Here is a 23,409-nt window from a genome sequence, read left to right on the forward strand (position 1 = left end):
CATTTAATTCTACTAAAATGAAGCTTGTTTTCTTTAACAACTACAAGAAAACCTTCTCAACGACTGACTACCATGACAAATAACACCCTACCTGAGAGCACATCTTTCAAACTGCTAGGACTATCATTCACAGACAACATAAATTGCAACAAATACATTGATGACATTGCCAAGGCTGCTGCAAAGAAGGTGGGTTTCCTCTACTGTACAAGGAAATTACTCACACCAGAGAGTATGCATGGACTGGAGAATCTGCCACTATTCTTTCACACTTAGACAGGGTCCAAAAAAGAGTCTCAGATCTAATAGGTCCCTCACTATCAACCAAGCCCCAACCTCTACTCCATCACCACAATGTTGCATCCCTGTGCTTGTTTTACAAGTACTTTAATGGAATGTGCTCTGATGAACTCACAGCATGTGTGCCCCCTCGGCATACATGCTCCTGACTAACCCAACAAGTAGCAAAATCCCATCCCTATACTATGGAGGTCGCAAGATGCTGGAAAGCAAATTCTTATACTTTCTTCCCTTGGACTGCTGGATTTTAGAATTCCCTTCCTGTTTCCTGCTTCTCTGACTGTACTAAAATGCAGAAATAATGTGAACAAATACTTTGCTACTCAACTCCCCTCATTCCTGTGTTAGACACAATCCCAAATAGTAGTCCTTACATCCAAGTGACAATACATCTTGTTTGAGGTGAAAATGAAAAAAAATATGATAATTTTAAACCAGTTTTGGAAACAATAATCTTATTATTTTTTGTTTTATACCAGAAACATTTAGACTTTGAATAATCTACATATTTATCTTTCTCTGCTGCAAAAGCTAAATTTATAATATTATTTAATTCTTTAATAAGTTCTTTATGTGTTATTTTTGTATATAAAATACTAAAAACATATGCTGTGATTGATTTAACCTTTTTTCAAGAATTTATACAATCTAATTTTTTATTTTACAAAAATGCAAAATAAGTTTATAATACTATAGAATTTCGTTTTCTATGGAAATTATTTATTTGATTAATAATTAATTAAAAACTTTACATATAGCTTTACTTAAGGATTTTGTGATGTACATCTTGGAGACAACAATAAAATGGACACAAACTGTTTTTATTTTGTGCATTTTAGATATCCGATATATACATGGAAGTTTTTATGATCAGCTAAAACTATATACATCTCTACATGAATTTATCCTATGTTAATATGAATGATTTATGTAAATTTTGTCAAACAGATGACAACCAAATAATCTTAATATTTATAAATTGCTGAAACTTAAAAGTCAGTCCAGAATGATGAAATTTATAAATATTAGGTAACTTATAAACTAACTTTCCTGAAAAAGATAAATAAACATTGATTGACTCACATTTAGTCTAATAATATATATATATATATATATATATATATATATATATATATATATATATATATATATATATATATATATATATACTTTTTTCTTTATAAAATTAGAATCAGATGTTCCCATATAGTGAAGTCATAAGGTGTAGGCTAGATAGTTTACTCGTTCAAGTAAAGAAATAATCTAGTCATTAACTATATAGACAAATAGATTCACTAGCCATCTCTTTATTTCTTTCTCAGAAATAAAAGACAACTACTTTTGTTTATACAGCTTAAAAAATTTATTTATGAAAATGAAGCAAATAATAATATTTTTTATCTTGTTATACTTTTGACAGTTTATTATGTAACTCAAGCAACATTTATAGGTCATTTTTAGCAGCTTATTCCCTGACATTTTTCCTCACTTGCTGCTGGGTTCTCCATTTTAAGTTCTTTTATAACATAACACAAATATAAGAGGAAATTCTGTTACAATCAACACCTGCTATGATTAGCTAAAAGAGAGATGGGTAATGTGTTCAATTAATTATAAATTATGGCTAATTAGAACAATTAAAACAAAAATTTTTCAAACATAACTCAATCTCCAAACCAACAAATATTTTAACATGTATTTTGCATGATTAAAGTATATAAGAAGAAAAAGCCTTAGGCAAAAAACATTTAGTAGAATAATAGATACTAGTGGGACCTGTGGATACTCTAATTTAACAGCTAAATCTGACCCCCAAGATCGCCATGGGCATGGAATATGTGCCTACATTAAAGATGGCTTCCCGTGTGGCAGGGATATCTCTAGAGAAAATCTTAACTTACCCTATATGTGCTTCCGGGTTGCACTTGCTAACACCACTGCATTTATATTTGCCCTCTATCGGGCCCCACAACAGCGGAGTTACTATCTTTAAGAGCATATCTGAGAAAATAGACCACATCTTGTCTGCACATCCCTCGGCTAACATCCACATCTGTGCTGACTTCAACGTCCATAACATGGAATGGCTGACCCATTCAAATAAGACAGACGATGAGGGGAGGTTTTGTCATGATTTTGCCATTGCTTATGACCTCACTCAGATTGTTCGCGAACCCACCCGTGTGCCCGATACACCCCGTCAATATGCAAGCCTCCTAGACCTTTTTCTCTCAACTTCCCCTGAGCTATGTTCATGTTCCGTTCATTCTCCTCTAGGATCCTCCGACCACTCCGTTGTATCAGTTAAGATAAAAACGAAATGTAATAAGTCCCCAGACGTACCCCTCCACCGTACTTTGTACCGATACTCTAAGGCTGACTGGGATAGCTTCCGTACATTCATATCTGATTTACCTCTGCACTCCATGTTTAAAAAGGAAGTGTCCTCTATAGTATCAGATCTGACCGATTGGTTAATTGTAGGCATAGACCAATTCATACCATCTAAAAAATTCCAACAAAAACCTAACAACCAGCCATGGTTGTCCCCAGAATATGCTGCTGCTATCGCGCACAGAAATCACTTTTTCCATAGCTACCAACGTAATAGATGCACTGAGACTAAAGCTGCTTTCAGGACTGCCAGCAACCACTGTAAAAGAGTAATAAAAAATGCAAGAGAGCTATATGCCCAGTCTGTTAAATCCAAAGTAGCTGATCAGCGGCTTGGTTCCCACCAGTTTTGGCAAATAACAAATAGGATCCTGAACAGAAGTGTGCGTTCTATCCCAACCATTATCAATGGACCAGAGGTCATCTCGTCAGCATCAGACAAGGCCAAACTATTTGCAAAGAACTTTGCAGCTAATTCTACCCTATGCGACGAAGGCCATCAACTCCCCATATTCCCTCCTATAACACAGAACATGCTAGGTAACATACAAATATCCGTGCATGAGGTCGCCAAGCTAATCAAGAACCTTGATTCCAGTAAAGCAACTGGGCCTGATGGCATCCCAATTATAGTGTTAAAAAAGCTTCAACCAGAACTTGCTCCCATACTTACAAAACTGTTTAAGCGCTGCCTTAAGGAGAAGTGCTTTCCGACTCCCTGGAAGACCTCATCAGTTTGCCCTGTATTTAAGAATTCAGGTGATAAGTCATCTCCCTCTCAGTACAGACCAATAAGTCTCCTGTGTGTTATGAGTTTATGTGTTTGCTGGAATCCATATTAAATAGAGAAATAGTCAACCACCTCAGCAGAAACAACCTTCTTAGTGACACACAATATGGTTTCCACTCTGCAAGATCTTCCGCAGATATGCTGACGGTTATATCTCATAGGATTAGTGAATCTCTTGACAAAGGCTTCCTTTCTAGGGCAATTGCTCTTGACATATCAAAAGCCTTCGACAAGGTTTGGCATAAGGGTCTACTTCACAAGATTTCCAGCTACGGTATGACTGGAAATATTTTCTCAATCATTAAATCATTTCTCTCCGATAGGCTCATAAGAGTAGTGATCGATGGACAAAAATCAGAGGCCTGCAGTATTAATGCTGGAGTCCCTCAGGGATCAATCCTGGTCCCAACTCTCTTCCTGATCTACATCAATGACCTCCCTAAACACATACTTAAATCATTCGTTGACATCTATGCTGATGATACAACCATCTACGGCAGCACATCAAAGGCTGTAAATGACAAAGTTCTCTCTGATTCTCTCTCCTCTGATCTCGAGCGCGTGGTTCAGTGGGGGAAGACGTGGCTAGTTACCTTTAATACATCTAAAACCAAACTCCTATCCTTACATCATCAACGCTCTGATCCCCATCTGGCATCAATTGGGATGGATGGCTCACGTCTGAGAGAGGTCCCGTGTTTTGACAAGTTTCTGGGTTTAACCTTTACTCCTGATCTGAAATGGAACACGTATATCAAGTCTGTTGCCAAGGTTGCTGGAAAGATGGTGGGATCCTTCTACCGCTCCAGAAGATATCTCACTACTGATGCAATTCTCTATCTATATAAAAGCCAAGTACGTCCAAGGATGGAATACTGCTGCCATATCTGGGCAGGAGCTGCTAAAAACAGCCTATCCTGCCTTGAAAGAGTACAAAATAGACTTCGTGGCTTAGTGGGGGATGCCCTTTTCTCTACCCTGCAACCTCTCTCCCACAGAAGAGACGTTGCGAGTCTATCCTTGTTTTATCGTTATTTCCATGGCAGGTGCTCGTCTGAACTCCAATCTCTGGTCCCCCCTCGCCAATCTTTCACGAAAAACACCTGGCTAGCTGAATCCACTGTGAAAAACTTCCCCCACTCTTTATCTGTGCCTAAATCAAAACGTGGATTCCATGAACAAAGCTTCTTTCTTAGAACTGCACGCCTGTGGAACTCTGTTCAATCTGCCTGCTTCCCACCTGCCTGACTACAACTTGGATGTGTTCAAGTCCAACGTTAACAAATTCCTAATGAACCGCTCTCTTAAGTAAACACTTCATCAAATCTCCACACTAACGTAATGTACTTGCAATAACCCTTATCCCTGAGTGGCTTCCGGGCCTTGATAAGTGGTGACCACTGTGTAAAAAAAAAAAAATATTCCACAGGGGACTCATGCATATGTAATATATTGATGTTGGCATTCTGTAGATGTTCAGTGTAAATGGAGATGCTCTTATATTATTGTAGCTTTTTTGTTAAAACTGCAAATCTAAGCTAGTACGAATGCCTGGCAAAGTGCACTTAAATATGATATTTCAATTCTTGCAGATTTTGTATATATTATCATAGATTTAATGTTCTATTGATTTTTGTACCCCCTCAATGTAAATACCCCCGACAAACCTGACAAGCAACTAAATCCAACCCCTTCACAGTAGAGACCCCTAGGTGTAAGAAAGCCTTCTACTCCAATAGCTTCTTTCTCAGAACTGCTAGACTTTGGAACTCCCTTCCGGGATTCTGCTTTCCCAACTGTACTGACATGTAGAAGTTCAAGTATAATGTGAACAGACATCTTGCTACTCATCTCCCTTCATAATATCCCTGCAACATGTCCCTGATAGTAGCCCCCTACTTCAAAGTGGTACTGTGCCTTGTTTGGGGTGAAAATTGAATTAAAAAAATATATATATTATAAAGTTGCAATTTCAAAAATAAAAAAAAAATATCCATATGACTTGGGTGCATTAGCTTGAATCGAAACTGAAACCAAAACTTATAAAAAAGTATATATATATATATATATATATATATATATATAAATAGATATAACTTGAGTTCCTATAATCAAAACTAAATAAAATTATTTATAAAAAAAATAGATACTGGAGTGTCATCAGCTATAATCAAAACCGAAATCAAAAGTTATGAAGAATTCTTGGTAAAATTATTTATTATGAGAACTGGAAGTTTATAACAAGTTATAACAATTAAACGACAGTCACTCGGTTGTAAGCGTGACACACAAAATAAATAACACACACGCTATCTTAATAATATATAGATTCTCCAAATCTAAGCAAATTTTGATCATTTTAAGACATCTTAATGCAAAATGGTTTCGTTTTGTTTTATGGTATGTCAATCTTTTTCAGGTTATTTAATGGGGAATCTAGTAATTTTGTAGAAAGATTTTGTTTTTTGTGCTTTAAGTTTTTATATTTTCAAAATATTTATTTACAGTATTTTCGTTTGGTTGTTTTGGAGAAGAAAATTGTTGGTTTTGTTTTTGACTTTGTAGGATATGATTGAGTTTTTCAAAGGGAAAGAAATAAAAAACAACATCAATGCTTTGTACTTTTTTGGTCAGGATGCCAGTATCTTCAGGCAGCTTGAACAGGTATTATCACTCTGGGACAAAGTGGATCTGGGAGCAACGGTAATTGAAGGGCAACTGTACATTCCTCACATCCCTCAAAAGGGGCCGCACTATGTGATGTCTTTTAAGGTCATACGGGTGTATATGTAATAAAAATGATAAAAACTTTTCTAAGTTTGCAACTTCAGTCATACAAGTGTCACAATTTTCACTTTAGAGTATATCAAGCCGTGAGTGCGTGGTTCCCCTCTGGTGCTGCATGTGAGATGATGCCACAAAAAATAGTGAAGAAATGATGAATGTGAGAAGTGTGAATGGCCAAGGCTGCCTTCACATTTTTGCCAAGTTTCAGAAAAATCTAATGGATGAGGCTAAAGTTATGGGGTAAAAAGTGTCATTTTTTGCAACTTTGGGGCATTTGTGATCCCTTTTTGAGCTCCTGGGAATGCCGAATCACAGTGAAAATGGACAAACAATGCAGTTTCATGCCTTAAGACATGTATATTTGAATTCAGCACTATGGAAAACCACTATATAGGCATACATATCAAATTTTTGAGTAATATGAAAAAAGAGCTCCAAAAAGGCATGTTTTTGTAGCCCTAAAAGTCCCAGAGAGATGTGAACTCAAATTTTGCAAGGGACACCCATACTGAATTTATATTAAGAACAATGGCCTCCACATTTTGACCAAATTTCAGGAAAATCTAATGGATGGATCAAAAGTTATGGGGCAAAACCTGCCATTTTTGGCAATTTTAGGGCATTTTTTACCTCTTTTGAGCCCCTGAGGATGCAACAGGAATTTTTGCAAAAATAATTTTTTCACTGTGCACATCTATTTAATGAAATACAATTTGTGGCAAAATTTCAGGAAGACCTAATGGACGGTTATCTAGCAATTGTCTGAACTAACTAACGCACGGACAGACACTACTAAAAACATAGGTCCCTCTCCGATAAATTGGGGGACCAAAATTATAAATTACTAAACTTTTCTTAATTTTTTTTTCAGAGACTGCCTTTTTATCCATTAATTTGGTAGTATTTCCAACTGATTAGTTATGCATAGAAGAAATAGGATTTAATTGTGTTATATTTCAGCTGTCTGCTAAATTGGTTTTAGACAAGCTGTGCACATTGAAAGGAACAAAACAGATACTTACTCTCATTATTCCAATTTGATGGTGAATATCCAGCCAAGGGTTCAATCTGAAGTTCTGAACTGGAATTGGGTCCATAAAATACACTTCTGGCAATGAATGTAACCGATGCTTCAAGATTCAAATTCTTTGATATTACCCACAAATCATCTACAAAAAAGACTCTCATTTGTTAATGAATCAACAAGTGAAGATAAAGAGGAATTAAGATGATAAAAATATTTCTATATATTTCGAGTATTACGTACAAAATATCAATCTGTGCATTTAATGATGAAAATTTTATTTCAAAGTCAGGCATGACATACTGAGATGTTTGGACACATCTAAAACTACTGTTTCAAACGTAACTGTGAGAGATCAAATACATGCTATTTCAAACTTAAGTGGAAGACATAGCTCCTCTTAGAAATACTTGAACCCATCTAAAATTTACATCCATTTTATCTGCAAGTTCAGCAATGAAAATGCATTTCAAGCAGAAATGAGACAATTTGCATTTTCTTGCTTTGGTCAGGAAAGTCCATCTTTCCTAATCTCTTTTATAAATAGCACAGCCAGGAGTAAGTCACTTTTGGCAGGTACTATTTTGTGATGTACATGTGAAATGTTAGTTACTTTGTTTATTGCATAAAAACTCTTATTTTGATTTACGGTATATAAACTGAATCTGAATACTATTTGTCATTTTATCGATATATGCTAGAATTTTCCCCAATGATACTTGTGTGTCTAATTGACTGCAATGAATCCTATAGGATTTGAATTTTGCACCAGTGATTTCACAATGGTGTCTGTCTATTACAATAATCATTTGCTACTGGTACCATGTAAGACATTACAACCTGACACATAGTCTAGCAATCAACACTTTAATCAGTTTTCTTAATAGATTACTCTGGTGTTGGTGACAAGACATTCAACAGAATAGAAAAAAAACCTGTCAATGATTGGATGAACCTTACTGTGGATTAAAGACCATTTGACCTCTTTTAGTTTTTTCAATTTTCTTATTTTGTTCTAGCTTGGGATGGGGAATCCTACTGGATACCAAACATTCATCCGTTATCTACTACATTCCAACCGAGAAATCTTTTTTTTAACATTATAACCGTCCCTTTAAGTACAATTGTCTGTATCTCTCTACTTGGTTCACAGGGTATATTTGCCAGACAGTTTTGGAAATTATTTTTTAAGAGTCCAGATGTCTCCTATAATTACTGGTATGATGCAGATCTTCCCAAGATTCCAGTTTCTTTTCATATCATGCATAAGACATTGGTATTTTATTATCTTTTCACTCTCAGCTCTGTCTAACCCAACATCATTAGGGACACAAAGTTCTACTAAGGTTGCTTCTCGTCCCATATCACAGTATCAGGTTCAAAAACTCCGTTTTCTAGGTATATAGCCCTAGGAATTGCACAGTCATAGTGGACAGTGTATAACTTATTTCCAACTGTTCTTTTTGGTATATGTTCCCAGAATTTATTGCATGTGGTGGGATGACATACTTGTCATTTTCTGGTAGCTCTTTCACCCAAACTGATAGTAAATGTCAGCATTATTTCTTTTCCTGAGGGGAGGGGTATTCTAACACTTGGAAAATTGAGAAGTTCCTTAGTTTATACACTTAAGAGTGTATTTGATATAGTCTTTCAAGCCTAACATGCCAATAATATGCTTGCATGATAATAAAAAAGTTTCTACCTTTGGAATAACATCCTGAAGGTTCTTTAAAAGACAACCTGATGTAAAGTCGATCTTTCTGGGTTTTACACTCATATTGCTAAAATAAATAAGAAAAAACAGTAAATTTTTAAGTGATAGATTTTTTAAAACATTTTACAGGCATAATGGTTATCTGGTGAAATGTTAAATAATAAATGCATACAATCAATACAATGCTAAAATTCAAGAAACAAGGCCTCAATCTAGCCTATGACATTAACGCTTTCCAAAGGAGTCACCACTTATCAAGTCCCAAAAACCACCCAAGGATAAGGGTTAGTGAGTGTCAGGTATTGGTGAAACAACCTTGTAATAAGCAATAGTGGTGGAAATTGGTCAGAATTTGATTATTTAAGAAGACAGATCAACAAGAACTTTTTACATTGGGCTTGAAAATGACTATGTTGTAGTCAGCTGGAAATCAGCTCCATAGTAAAGAGTTCCACAGGTGGGAAGTTCTAGAGAAGTTTCTTTGTTCATGGAATTTGCATTTAGTTTTAGGCACGGATAGAGAGTAAGGGAAATTGTTGACAGTGACAAATTTTTGTTGTGAATGCTTTGCGGGGGGGGGGGAGACTATAGATTGAAGTTTAGTCGAGCATTTGAAAATAATGATAGTGCAGAGATAGATTTGCTGTTAGAAAGAGGTTGTAAAGAGGAGAAAAGAACATAGCCTACTGAATTTTGAAGCTGGTTTTAAACCCTGTCAAAGCAGGAAAGGATGGTTTGAGCAGCTCCTCACCATATGTGGCAACAGTATTCCATCTTAGAATGTATTTGGTTCTTATAGAAGTAGATTATATCTGGAGTGAGATATCTTCTGGAGCAGTAGAATGATTCAACCATTTTTCCAGCCACCTCCTGTTTTAAATTGGAAGTCTGCTTATAAAATCAGACTTGATCTTATAAAAGGCAAAAACAGTTAATAAGGGGATTTATATATTAAATGTAGTGTCTTAGTTAGACAAAAAAAAAAAACGGCTTCAAAATCTGGTAGGTGATACTCTTTTCTCTTCCTTGCAATCTTTCTCGCACAAAAAACATCGCGAGCCTGTCTCTATCATTATTTTCATGGCAAGTGCTCATCTAAGCTTAAATCTATGGTCTCCTCCTTGCCAAACTTTCACAAAAATACTGAACTAGCTACAACCACCATCAACAATTTCCCTCACCCTCTATCTGTGCCTAAATCTAAACGCTGATTCCATGAACAAAGCTTCTTTCCTAGAACTGCCTACCTATGAAACATTGTTCCACTGGCCTGTTTCCTGGCCGCTTACAATATGGTAGTTTATTAAGTCCAATGTAAACAAGTTCTTGTTGAGCTGTCCCTTTAAATAATCCAAATCCTGCCCAATCTACACCATTAATGATTACTACACTATCAACTTAAATTCATTAACCTTTATCCTTGAGTGGCCTTCGGGCCTTGATAAATAGTGACTCTCTTGTAAAACAAAAAGCAGTTGAAAAAGTCTTATAACAAGATTCAATACAACTTTATTTGGAGTCAAACTTTTGAAGAATATAATGGTGGTCTTAGTTTTGTTTAGGGTATATGACAATGATATTGTGAGATCAGTGGAGGACGATGAAGACAGCATTTTAATTTATTTTTATTTTATTTATAACAAAACCTTGTAATAGAATCAAAAACAACTTTTCTGAAGTAAGCTTTTAGCAAGGATGCAATGATGGTAATTGTTATTCGATCCAAACACATGATTTTTTTGAAAATTCGTTATAAAATCTACTCTAAGAAAAATGGAGGTGGGTTGAGTGTTAAAAATATAATGGCATAAAACAGGTTTTTAACTTTGCATTTTAACTATTTAAAATAAACCATTTCTATAAAACATACTTTGTTTTTTGTTTTCTAATATATCATCATCATCATATGAATCCAAAGATTCTATTATTAGCATTGATTTCCCCAATAATTTTCTAGTCAAAATAATTTATAGAAAGACATTGTGTACGCATGGGAGGGATCACGAGTAGGTTGTCAACATCCTAAATGAAAGTGATTTTTGTGGAACAAACTGGATTCAAATTTGGAACACTCAGATCGTCAGTCTGTGTCATTAATCACCAGACCACCATCACCTCCCATTCTAATACTTAAGGAAATTTCTGGATGCCTCTTTTAGTTTTTTTTTTTGTGTAAAACTGTATATTTGAATATCTACACAGGTTGTAAAATTGCTAAGCTTAGATCAATTCCCATCAGATCTGCTTCATTATACATTAATATTAATAGGAAATTGCATTTCTAGAATTAAGTGTAGACTAAATTATTAGACATGATTGACAAAGTTTGACCCCCAGATTCATCTATTATCTAATACAAGAGTAGATAGCAAATTGTGTTACATTATAGAGATATTTCTGAATCGCTGAGATTGGATTTAGTTGTATCAGAATTGAAATGTGATATGCATAAAATTAATTAGCAATTTCTTTCTTTTTTTTTTTTTGGTACTCTTGCATAATTTCACCCAAATTCTCGGAAATTCCCATCAAGCATGGATCAGGCGAGACCGCCAATCATTGGTTTAAGCCGAACAGTGTATGTAACAGATGCAGACTAATTTAAAAACAAACAAACCGGAAAAAAAATACAAATCATCAAAAATAAGAAACCCTACTTTTAAAAGACTGAAAATATTTTTATTTATTTTATTTTATGCATAATATTTATCAACAAAAAGTTTTTTTTCCTTCAAGAAAAGATGAAAGTTTTACTTTTTTTTAAACTGTAAATTACTCGGTGTAAGTACAAGTTTTTTTATTTTTTATTTTTTTCAAGATTTTTGTTTAGTCAAGTTTTTTGTGGGGGAGAGAGGGGAGGTTTTCACAGAAATTTTATATATATATATATATATATATATATATATATATATATATTTTTTTTTTTTTTTAAAGAAAATATGTAAAAATATGTTTACGAAAAGCATAAATTGTTCGATGAAAGTACAGGAAAAAATTTAGTTTTTGTTTTCAAGAAAACTTAATATTTTTATTTTCTTTTTTCTTTTTTATGGCTGTTCATTGCTGGCAGAAGAACTTTCTCGATATGAGAATATTTCCTTAGGAATCTTTTACTTCGGTTGACTGTTGAACGGCCATTGATGACAAAGAGGGAGGGAGATGGAAGAAAGCTCCCGAAGAACTGGGTAGCTTTCGGAAATGTGATTTATGATGGAGACAAAAGGATCGTTTCTGAATTTTTTTGTCTCCACATAAATTAAAGTAAATATGTATCCAGAAGCTCCTGCATTCTTGCTCATTTTGTTCCCTTCCCACATCCTCTCGACGTGGTTCATTGTTGCCTTCGTCACGGGGTCTACTAAATGCATACTTATGATTCACTGTCAGGTGGTTGGTAGAATCATTCTTCTCCTACTTTGTTATAGGCCCTTCCAACAGTCGGATATACGACTGTCATCCCCGGCAGAATATATTTGTTTATTATTGGAAGGAGGGTTTCGGCCTTGCAATTTGGTATGGTCACCAAAAAAAAAAACCCTCCTTGTCGGTGATGTAAATAAAAAGTCGATTTAGCGTTTCAACATTTGAATAATGCTCGGCTGAAAATGATGGTTGCCGATCTCACCTGATTCATGCTTAATGGGAATTCCCAAGAATCCAGGCCAAATTATGCAAGAGTACCTTTTTTTTTTAATTGACAGTAAAACACTCATAAAAATAGTATCAATCACCTGTGTATGAAGTACTGTTGCCATATGTAAACTGCTGCATTAACCACTAATCTTTCTCTATTAGACAGGGTCCAAACAAGATTCTGCATGGTTAACCAAGCTCCAACCCCTGTCCCATCACCACAATATTGTTGCATCCCTATGTTTGTCTGACAAGCATTTTAATGGAATATGCTCTGATGAACTCATTGCACTCATATTTCCTAACTAACTTGACATGCAGCAAAATTCCACTCCTTCACTGTAGAAATCCCAAGATGCCACAAACTCTAATAGTTTCTTTCCTTGAACTGATAAACTTTGGAATTCCACTTTTGTTCTCTGCTTTCATGATTGTATTAACATGCAGAAAAGTAAATGTAATGTGAACAGACATCTTGCTGTTCAGTTGTCAACTCAATGTGTCCCTGTAGGCATGGCTCCTAGTTCACAGGATTGGATTTTATTTGGAGTGAATATGAGTATAGGGTTCAGTGGTGAGAGCAGCAGTTTCTTGGTTTACTCAATTTTCTCAGGCAATGCCAGAACACATGTCTCGCTAGTAAGTAACAGAAACTGTCAACTTGAAATCTGCTGTTTGATATAATAAAATGGAACTCACTTGGTACTTTTTGCTTTTTCTCTCCCAAGGGCTCTGTCGCATAAAGAGTGTTTCACAATAAAACATGATGTGATGACGTCTCAGATAGATATTAACACTCTTTCCATTGCACACTTTTGGTAATTGTGATCTTAATGGAGTCATAGATGATGATGACATCCTGGTTGACTGTTGGTCATATTGATCTTCCCACTGGAAAAACTGGCAACAAACGGAAACAAATTAATTAGAAAGGCTACAAGCAATAAGAAATGAATAAGATTACATGGGCAAAAGTGAAGGAGAATTACACAAGTTCATAAATCATTAGACATAAAGAAAAGAAAATCAGTGAAAACATTTTTAGCAATGTAAAATCTTTAAATTTGCTTCATTTGTGGAGACATCATAAGAATTAAACAGTACATATGTAGTTTAAATTTTTGTAACAAGTTTTATTCATTTGAGAACGAAAATTTAGTCTTCAGATATGTTACTAATTATTTTGATCATTATTAGATGTTTTTTTTTTTTTTGTTACACAGTGATCACCACTTATCAAGGCCCAGAAGCCACTCAGGGATAAGGGTTATTGCAAGTACATTACGTTAGCGTGGAGATTTGATGAAGTGTTTAATGTGAGATTATAAAATTTGTTGGTGTCCAACTATCTTCACTCATTCATTTACACCAATTAATTAATTTGGATTAATATAGCAAATTTTTTTGACATTCAATTACTTTTATATATATATTTTAGAAGAAAAATATTTAAAAACTATTTGTATATAAAATAAATAATTTTAAAAAAATTATACATCTCCATTGTATAATTATTATAATGATAGATTTATTTTTTTTCCTTTTCAATAGGTGATTTTATTTTAGTCGTTCCCCCGTTTAAATTTGTTTCCCTATACAAAAAAAAAGCCCTTGATTCCGCTTTGAAAAGTTAGGGCAAAAGCTGGTCAGCCTTTATTTATGTAACTACCCACTTTTTTTATGTAACTATTTTCTTTTTAACCTCCATTGAAGGTTTTCCCTCCATCCATCTTTTTACCATGGATACAAAAAAAACTCAATCTTCTCTTTTTAACATCTATAATAAAGTTTTGTACCTCCCCCTCCAAAAAAAAAAAAAAATAATGATATATATATATATATATATATATATATATATATATATATATACTATTTTAATAGAAGCTGATAAAAATACAATTTTAGTAAAAAAAATTTTATAGAAATTTTCTGGAAAAAATTCCTTTTTATCCAAACGGATGATTCTAGTCTGGTTATCCAAGAGATGTTTTGTTTGAAATAAAAATGAATACCTTATAAAATGGGGAAACATATTAAGATTAATTTATTTGAGAAAAGTAATTGTTCTTTTCAGTTTCTGGGTGGTAGAATGGTGACTGCTGAAAAAGGTCAGAATCTAAGATTTTTCGGTCAGAGCCAGCCCTCTGGGATTGAGGGGTAAGTTGGAGTTAAATGTTGAAAGAAACAGTTATTTCTTCTGCCATCATGCTTGTGTTGATTGAACTTGTGTTTCTGTTTGGTCAGGCAAAAATCTCAGTTAGCAAGTTTGCTATTCTTTTTTTTTTCTTTTTTTTACAATGGAGGCACTACTTATCAAGGCCCAGAAGCCACTCAGGGTTAATGAGTGTGCAGTTGTCAAGGGGAACATGTCATTCATCGTTAGGGGTGGGAACTTGGTAAATTAAATTACTTAAGGGGACGGCTCATTAAGAACTTGTTCATGTTGGACTTGAAGATGACCATATTGTAATCAGCTAGAAAGCAGGGAAATGGAAGAGAGTTCCACAGGCGTGCAGTTCTAAGAAAGAAGCTTTGTTCATGGGATCTATTTAGGCACAGATAAAGAGTGGGGGAAATTATTGATAGTGGTTTCAGCTAGACAAGTGTTTTTCGTGGAAGCTAGGCCAGGGGTGACCATGATTGGAGCTCAGATGAGCACTTGCCATGAAAATAAAATGAAAGCCGAGACAGGCTCGTAATGTCTCTTCTGTGGGAGGTTCCAGGTAAGAGAAAAGGGCATTCCTTACTAGGCTACGAAATCTATTTTGAACTCTGTCAAGGCAGGATAAGCTGCTTCTAGCAGCTCCTGCCCAGATGTTGCAACAGTACTCCACCCTTGGATGCACTTGGCTCTTATACATGTAGAGAATTGCATCAGCAATGAGATATCTACTGGAACAGTAGAACAATCCCACCATTTTCCCAGCAGCCCTGGCAACGGATTTGATGTACGTGTTCCATCTCAGATCAGGAGTAAAGGTCAAGCCCAGCAGTTTGTCAAAACATGGAGCCTCCTCAAGGTGAGAGCCATTCATTTCAATTAATGCCAGACAGGGATCAGAGCATAGATGATGGAAAGATAGAAGTTTGGTCTTAACCTATTCAACCTAAAAAAACGAGTACCACTTCTAACCTCTAAAGAAAAATCGTAGTTTTTTTGGAGGAAGCACTAACTAAATCGAACAAAAACTTTGGACCGACACAATGAGCAGGATGATTACAGCCATTGACAGTCAAAATTAAAGATGTTCTTTAAAGAGACATCATTTGCAATTATTTTAAGAAATAAAAGTTGTTAGTACAATTTTAGAAATTTTTTTTAATTCAAATCTTTGGGGAAAATACTCTTCTTCATAAATATATTGAAAACTAAACTTTTTTAACCCATTAAAAATGAGTAGAAGTTATAGCCTGTTGATATAGAATGAGTTCCTTATGCTAAATTGATGCTTGAATATGGTTAAATTTGTGCTCATTTTTGCATTAAATATTACTCTCTATTAATCCATAACTGTGCATTGATCAGATACCATAATAATTAGTTTGTGGCATACAAAATTTCAGCCAAATCGGCTTAGTTTCTGAGAAAAAGTGGAACTTAAATACTAATCCCTATTAATATGTAACTTTGCATTGAACAGATACTATAATTCTTAGTTTGCTGCATGTTATCACAAAAAAGGTGCACACAAAATTTCAGCTAGTTTCTGCACAGTGGAAGAAACACAGGCTAAGTGAAATATAATATAGAAATGTGTTTGTAAGGAAAATTTTTACCTTGCAACGATAACTCTGGGCTGCGGTGCATGTATAGAAAAACCTGCCCTAGAAATAAAAGAAAATAAAGAAATGAAATAAAACACCCAACAATGTGTAAAATAAAGTAATAATGTTACGTAACGGAACAGAAAATGTCATATTCCAAAAGTCACATAAATTGATCTAGTAGCTTTATCTGCAACTAAGAAAATCAAATTTTATGAGTAGGCAAAAAGAAACTATCTCACATTACCATCTTGAAAAAACAAAGGCATAATAATATATATGACATGTTTGTAAGATATAACACTAACAAAAATAATGTTTGCCAATGCCACAAGATATGAAAACAAGTTTTTATAGAACAAGCAAAAAGGTGCACCCAAACAAGGAAAGAATTCACCAAACTGGTGTACAGACAATTTTATCAGGGAGGTCATTTATAAATATCAGGAATCATAAAGGTTCAAGGATCGATCCCTGCAGCACACCCGCATTTATAGTATGTTGTTTTGACATACAACTTATTTACATTAGGTTTAAAACAACCATTGAATAGTCAGATGGAAAGCAGCCTCGTAGTATTGTATCCAACCTGACTTCTAAGGACTTCTACATTGAAGGGATGGAATTTGGCTGCGAGTCAGGTTGTTTACATTAAGAGGGTTCAAGTGCAGGAAGTTTATTGGAGCAAATCCCATGTAAGTACTTAAAAAACAAGCATCATGATGTGACAGAAGCTAGAGCTTAGAAGACAGTGCAACACCTATTGGATTAGAAATTCTTTTTTACACCCTATCCAGGCGGAAGAGGCTTGTGATTATTGCACCATCCTAGGTGTAGCAATTTAGTATTCCCTTCCTGCTCTATTTCCCGACTGTATCTAATAGCAGAAATTTCAATGTAATGTTAAGAAATATGTTGCTGCCCAACTTCCCATACAGGTGACTCCCCCCCCCCCCACTCCCTATAAATCTGATCCCTATTACAGCAGCTACTTATGCTTTAATAGCAATAAGCTTTGTTTGGGGAAACAATACTTTAAAAAAATTTTTTTTTTTTAAATCATAAATTTACAATAATTGGGTAGAAAATTTGTACCCTTCACAACAGTTTATGTGCATAGTTGAACACAATAAGATTTGAACCAAGTATAACCAAAGCCATAGTTTGCAATGTTATCTGTTAGATGCCCCCCCCCAAAAAAAACATTTCTTAATTCCGCAATTACAATTATTTTGTTATTTCATGATCTCAAAATTATCATGCATAATAAACCATGTTCATTGGATGCTTTAAAGAAGCTGGAATCAACACCCTGGAAACCCTCATCAGCATGCCCCATATTTAAAAGTTCAGGTGACAGGTCATCTCCCTCTCAGTACAGACCAATAAGGCTCCTGTGCGTCATGAGTAAGTTGCTGAAATCAGTGTTAAATTGAGAACTAGTTAACTACCTCAGCAAAAAGAACCTTCTAAGTGACATGCAATATGGTTTCTGTTCTGCTTGATCTACAGCAGATGTGCTAACATAACAGTTATGTCTCATAGGATTAGCAAATCTCTTGATGGAGGCTTCTTTCTAGGACAATTGCTCTTGACATATCAAAATCCTTTGATAGGGTATGGCATAAAGGTCTACTCCACAAGATCTCCAGCTATGGCATAGCTGCAAATGTCTTTTAAATTATTAAATCATTTCTATCTGATAGGTTTATAAAGGTAGTGTTTGATGGGCAGAAATCAGAAGCTCACAGTGTCAATGCTGGAGTGTCTCAAAGATCCATCCTGGGCCCAACTTTTTTCTTGATTTTCATCAATGATCTCCCAAATCACATCCTAAGATCATTCGTAGACATTTATGCTGACAACACTACAATCTATAGCAACACTTCAAAGGCTGTAAATGACCAAGTTCTTTTTGATTCTCTCTCCTCTTATCTTGAGTATGTGGTGCAACAGGGAAAGAGGTGTCTAGTTAATTTTAATGCATCTAAAACTAAGCTTCTATCTTTACATTATCAATGATCTGATCCCCGTTTGGCATCAATTGAAATGAATGGCTCTTGTCTTGGAGAGGCTCCATATCTTGACAAGCATCTGGGTCTGACCTTTACTCCTGATCTGAAATGGAACACGTACATCAAATCCATTGCCAAGGTCACTGGAAAAATGGTGGGATCATTCTACCACTCCACTATCAATAATCCCCACCCCCTCTTTATCTGTGCCTAAACCTTAATGTAGATTCCATGAACAAAGCTTTTCTTAGAACTGCACGCCTGTGGAACTCTCTTCTGTTCCCCTGCTTTCTAGCTAATTACAATATAGTCATCTGCAAGTCCAACATGAACAAGTTCTTGATGAGCCGTCCCCTTAAGTAATTTAATTTACCAAATTTCCACTACTAACATTTGCTACGATGTTCTCCCATTAACTACCATACACTCATTAATCCTTATCCTTAAGTGGCTTCAGAGCTTTGATAAGTGGTAACTCCTTTGGAAAAAAAAAAGTATTTTTTCTTTATTCAACAGAAGTCAATTCAATGGAACATAAAGAAAAAGGAAGATATTTATTCATTTAATTAGGCTAGTGCAAAAGTTGTGCCGATTTTAAATTTTATCTTGAAGATGAAAAATTGTGTTTTTAAAAATCTTTATTCATAATAATAACAAACTTTGCTTTCTATAACTTGATTCCATCTGTAAACGAGCTTATAAATACATCACTTGTAAAATTCTTTAGGTTTTGATGTGAAATATGAATCCAACAATCTAATGTTGAATCTCCTCTCATTAACCTAATATTATCTAAATGGTTTTGTAATCTTTGATAATTCAGATAGTTCAGGATAATATGCAGGATGGTGTAAGATTTTCCAACCAAATTCTCTTAGGATATTTTTGGTCAGTAGTGCTGTGAAAAATCAAGCATTATCATGATGGAAGATGACTCTGATTCTGTTGATTACAGAAGACAGTTTTTGGGTCAACATGGATGAGCATATTGCAAAAAAAATATGAATAATGCTTTAAAGATCAGAAAGAAAAAGTTATAAATTAATCACAGTGATATGCTTAAGTAATAACAATACGCATAAAATAAATAATAATAGTTTAAAATGCCCCTTCTACAAACCAACAACAGATTTTGCACCAACCTAATAAACTTGTAAAACTATATTTTCATGTAGTTAGTTAAACAACTAAAACTCATACTTACTTTATTTCTGCCTTCTTTTCGTACTTGAATCATTTTCGAGGGCATGCCACAGTTGCAATTAGGATACTGATTCCCAGATCCTATGGATTGCAGATATTTGTTAGAAATGGCTAGAAGGAGAAGCAAAAGATCATTTGAATCGATTCAATTCTGATCATGTGAAACAATTTTTCAAACAACTAAAAAAATGTGCACTTAGCTGATGCCGCGTTCACCCTGGAGGTGTTGTGCCGGCTTTTAGGAACTTGAACGAAATCATTTAATTAAATACACATGTGTAAACAAACTTCTCACATTTCTCATCGATTGTCATTCAGATATTGATTATCAATTAATGTTTTCATCATCAGAGATTGAACTCATCACCTATAGGTATAATTCAATGTAAAAAAACGTTTTAAGTTTTTTTTTTTTATGTTAGTGGTTAGATGATTGGTTAAGAAGAAAGTCAGTGTTTTCCTTCTCATACACTAGTTGCCCTACCAAAGCTTTAAAGTGTAGTCCACCCTACTATCTCACTCAAAGTTTGGATGAGAAAAAAACAGATGCATATTTTTCCCAAGAATATTAGATAAAGTAACTTAATAGCTACTTCCACTTTAAAACTTATGCTACCTGGTATTCCTTAATGGTCACCCAACTAAGTATCATCTAAACTGCACACTGCTCAACTTTTGCAATAAAATAATGGTCAGTGTTTCAATATAATATAACTTTGATATCCTTTATGTATCCCATTAACTTAATAGTCTTATGATGCATCTGATTAAAATCCTTTAGACAATAAATACAAATATAAAGATTTTGTTTCTTGCAGGTTTATATATTTTGACATGACTAACCTTAAAAATATCAAACCTTTCCTTCTAATCTAGTTTTTACTGAATACCAGCTTTAATTTCTACAAAATCTGTTTGCAATTTTGTGAAGTTCTTTATACTTGAAGGCTGTCCAACTCGAACTTTTTTTTTATTTAATAAACGTCAACATTAAAAAATATTGTACACAGTTGAAACTTGTGTTTGAACTGTTATGGAATTTTTTTGTCAAGACAATGAAGTGCACATTTTACTCTCTCTCTCTTTCTTTTTCATTTCATAGCTTTAGTGTTCAGTGAGATTTGCCTCCCTTTACATATCCAGTTAAAATATTACCAAGCATACACATTGAGAAATACCAGAAATAAAGAACATCTGGGAAAACAAATCAATTGAATTCTGGCACGGATTGAAATCATATGTCTATCTCTTTGTTTTTGTTCCTTCTTTCTTTTTATCTTTGTTTCAGTCTTGCAAGCTGAGTCCATGACATTGCAGTAGCTTTTATTTTTTTTTTTATTTGTGAGACGTTTTGTTGCTGATTAAAGTTATAACTATGAAACAGATGTGAATCTGCGTTTGTATGTGTTCACTGCACAGTCTTATTGCCTTTGCCTAGTTTCAGTGTTTGATTTTGACACTGCTCAGCGTCAATCACATAGTCTCTATCACTTCTGTAACAATAATTCTCCCTTCAAATAAAAATAAAACCATAGCTACAGTTTAAAACAAATAACAATGTTGTATTTTGAAAAGTTACAATGATTTTCATCTACCGAACAACAAGCCTGCAAATAAAGACAAATATCTTTCAACCAACACTTAAAGCCCAAAAGGCACATTTGTTTCTTGAGATCTACAGAACACTAATTAACCGCCTTCCCTTGTCTGTTCTAATGGAATACATATATATATCTATAACATACTTTGAGTTAATTGCGCCAAATTCGGGGGTAATCGCGTCAACTAAAAAAAAGTGCTCTTTATATAAGTGGTTGCCAAAAGAGCACTTTTAGCTAGTTGGTGCAATTACCCCAAAGTACAGTATATCTATATATCTATAAAAGTGAAATTGTGTGTGTGTATTTGTGTGTGTGTACATTTCCCTACCAAACTACTTTGTCAATTTTCAGTCTACAGACTCGAGATTTGACATAAGGGGTATTAAGATTTGAGAAAATCTTTTTAATCAGTTTTCAGCCAGAAATTTGGCCGTCAAGGGGTCAAAGTTCAACGATTTGATCATTGAACACTGTACCAAACTCCTCCATCAATTTTAGGTCCAAACACTTGAAATTTTAGATGTAGGTTACTTGGACATAGATCAAACTTTTTAATTTGATTTGAGCCCAAAACAATAAATGTTAAGAGATTAAAATTGGGGTCAAAATTTTTAAAAATTTGACCTCTGTGGTCGCTACCAAATTAGCAAATTTTTGATTTAAACATTTGAAATTTTACATAAAGTGTATTCAGACATAGGGCAAGCTTTTTAATCAGTTTTTGGTTGAAAATTTGGCTGTCCAGAGGGTTAAAGTTCAAAAGAGTTGACCTTTGCAGACTCTAGCAAACTATTCAGCCAATTTTGGATCTAAACATTTAAAATTTTACATAAAAGGTATTCAGACATGCAGCAAGCTTTTTAATCAGTTTTTGGGTGAAAATTTAGCTGCCAAGAGGTCAAAGTTGAAAGAGTTGACCTTTGCAGACTCTACCAAACTCCTCCGCCAATTTTGGGTCTAAACATTTGAAATTTTAGATGAAGGTTACCTGGACAAGAGTTAAACTTTTTAATATATATATATATACATATGCACATGAAGTTATGAGCAGTGCATAGGACCCAAGCAAAGCTGGGCTGAACTGCTAGTATATATATATATATATATATATATATATATATATATATATATATATATATAGATATCACTTTGACCACACCAGAAACTCATTCAAGATTTATCAGCTGTTAATCTATGGACATAAAAACTGATTGACCACGGGGATCATCATCTGATATGAACATTACTTTTGGAAAGTCTGAAGTGGTTCTCAATTGCAGTATTGAGCCTCATATTCAAAAAGATGTCAGCTCATTTCTTGTACAGTCTTTTCCTTTAAGTAAATACTTCCACATTGTAGACCTGTTATCTATAACATGCATCTCTGCATCCCACTAAACATGTAGCATGTTTACATTTTGGGACAAGATCAAAGCGTAGTATCTGTTCTCCAGATGCTGCACTTCTATTTCTTGTTCTCTTTCGGTGGAGGAGAAATCCTTCACGATTGAGACAATTTTTATTTTTGTACCTTTTCTCCACGTTAAAAAACGACCCTGGTGTCTAACTCTGTCCCGTGGGGAGGCATAGTAAATAGGTACATAGATGCAGAACCATGTTAACTGCTACTTAATTGCAAACATAAATATATAATCAGCTGCAGCTTAGTAGCTTTAATGACGTGGCATCATGTTGAGAAGTCTGAAGATATCAATGATCTACACCAGAGTTATGTGGAATCTTGAGGTCCCTTAAGAGTTTGCCAAATGTTCCTTCAAAAGATACTGATAAATAAGCAGAAGTTATTATGCCTTTGCACATATTTACAAATGCCTTTTTCGGGGGGGGGGGGGGTAATCTAATTTTCTTACACCTGTACAAAATTTTGAACAAACTAGAAAAAGTTGTGTTTTAACTAGTTGTCAGAAAACTATGTTCATTTTCAAAATTGTACATAATTTTTTTTTTTACCTAAACTAGTTATAAAAAAAATATTTCTTGCATTATTAAAGAGAAATAAATGAATAATATTGTAAAACATTTTCTTTTATAAAGGTTCTTCAGGACATCACTATTATTAGAAGGATTTCACAAAGGTAAAAAGGTTCATCATTATTAACAGCTCTGTCGAATAATTATACTGACAGCGATTCACACCTCTGCACTGTGTTAATATATGT

At 34.4% G+C, this 23,409-nt stretch overlaps 1 protein-coding gene across 1 annotated transcript in view; it reads right to left on the reverse strand.

The window, feature by feature from the left end:
* LOC145293048 (uncharacterized) overlaps window positions 1–23,409 on the reverse strand; it is a 238,578-nt gene that overhangs the window by 124,158 nt on the left and 91,011 nt on the right. The window contains exons 11-15 of the mRNA XM_080139359.1: window positions 19,630–19,739; window positions 16,423–16,470; window positions 13,345–13,545; window positions 9,001–9,079; window positions 7,294–7,440 (exon numbers count right to left, since the gene is read on the reverse strand). Coding sequence (XP_079995485.1) covers window positions 7,294–7,440; window positions 9,001–9,079; window positions 13,345–13,545; window positions 16,423–16,470; window positions 19,630–19,739 — 585 coding nt within the window. The remainder of the gene's footprint in view (window positions 1–7,293; window positions 7,441–9,000; window positions 9,080–13,344; window positions 13,546–16,422; window positions 16,471–19,629; window positions 19,740–23,409) is intronic.

Source organism: Euprymna scolopes, chromosome 14, assembly GCF_053919585.1.
Source record: "Euprymna scolopes isolate OS-2025 chromosome 14, ASM5391958v1, whole genome shotgun sequence".
Taxonomy (NCBI): domain Eukaryota; kingdom Metazoa; phylum Mollusca; class Cephalopoda; order Sepiida; family Sepiolidae; genus Euprymna; species Euprymna scolopes.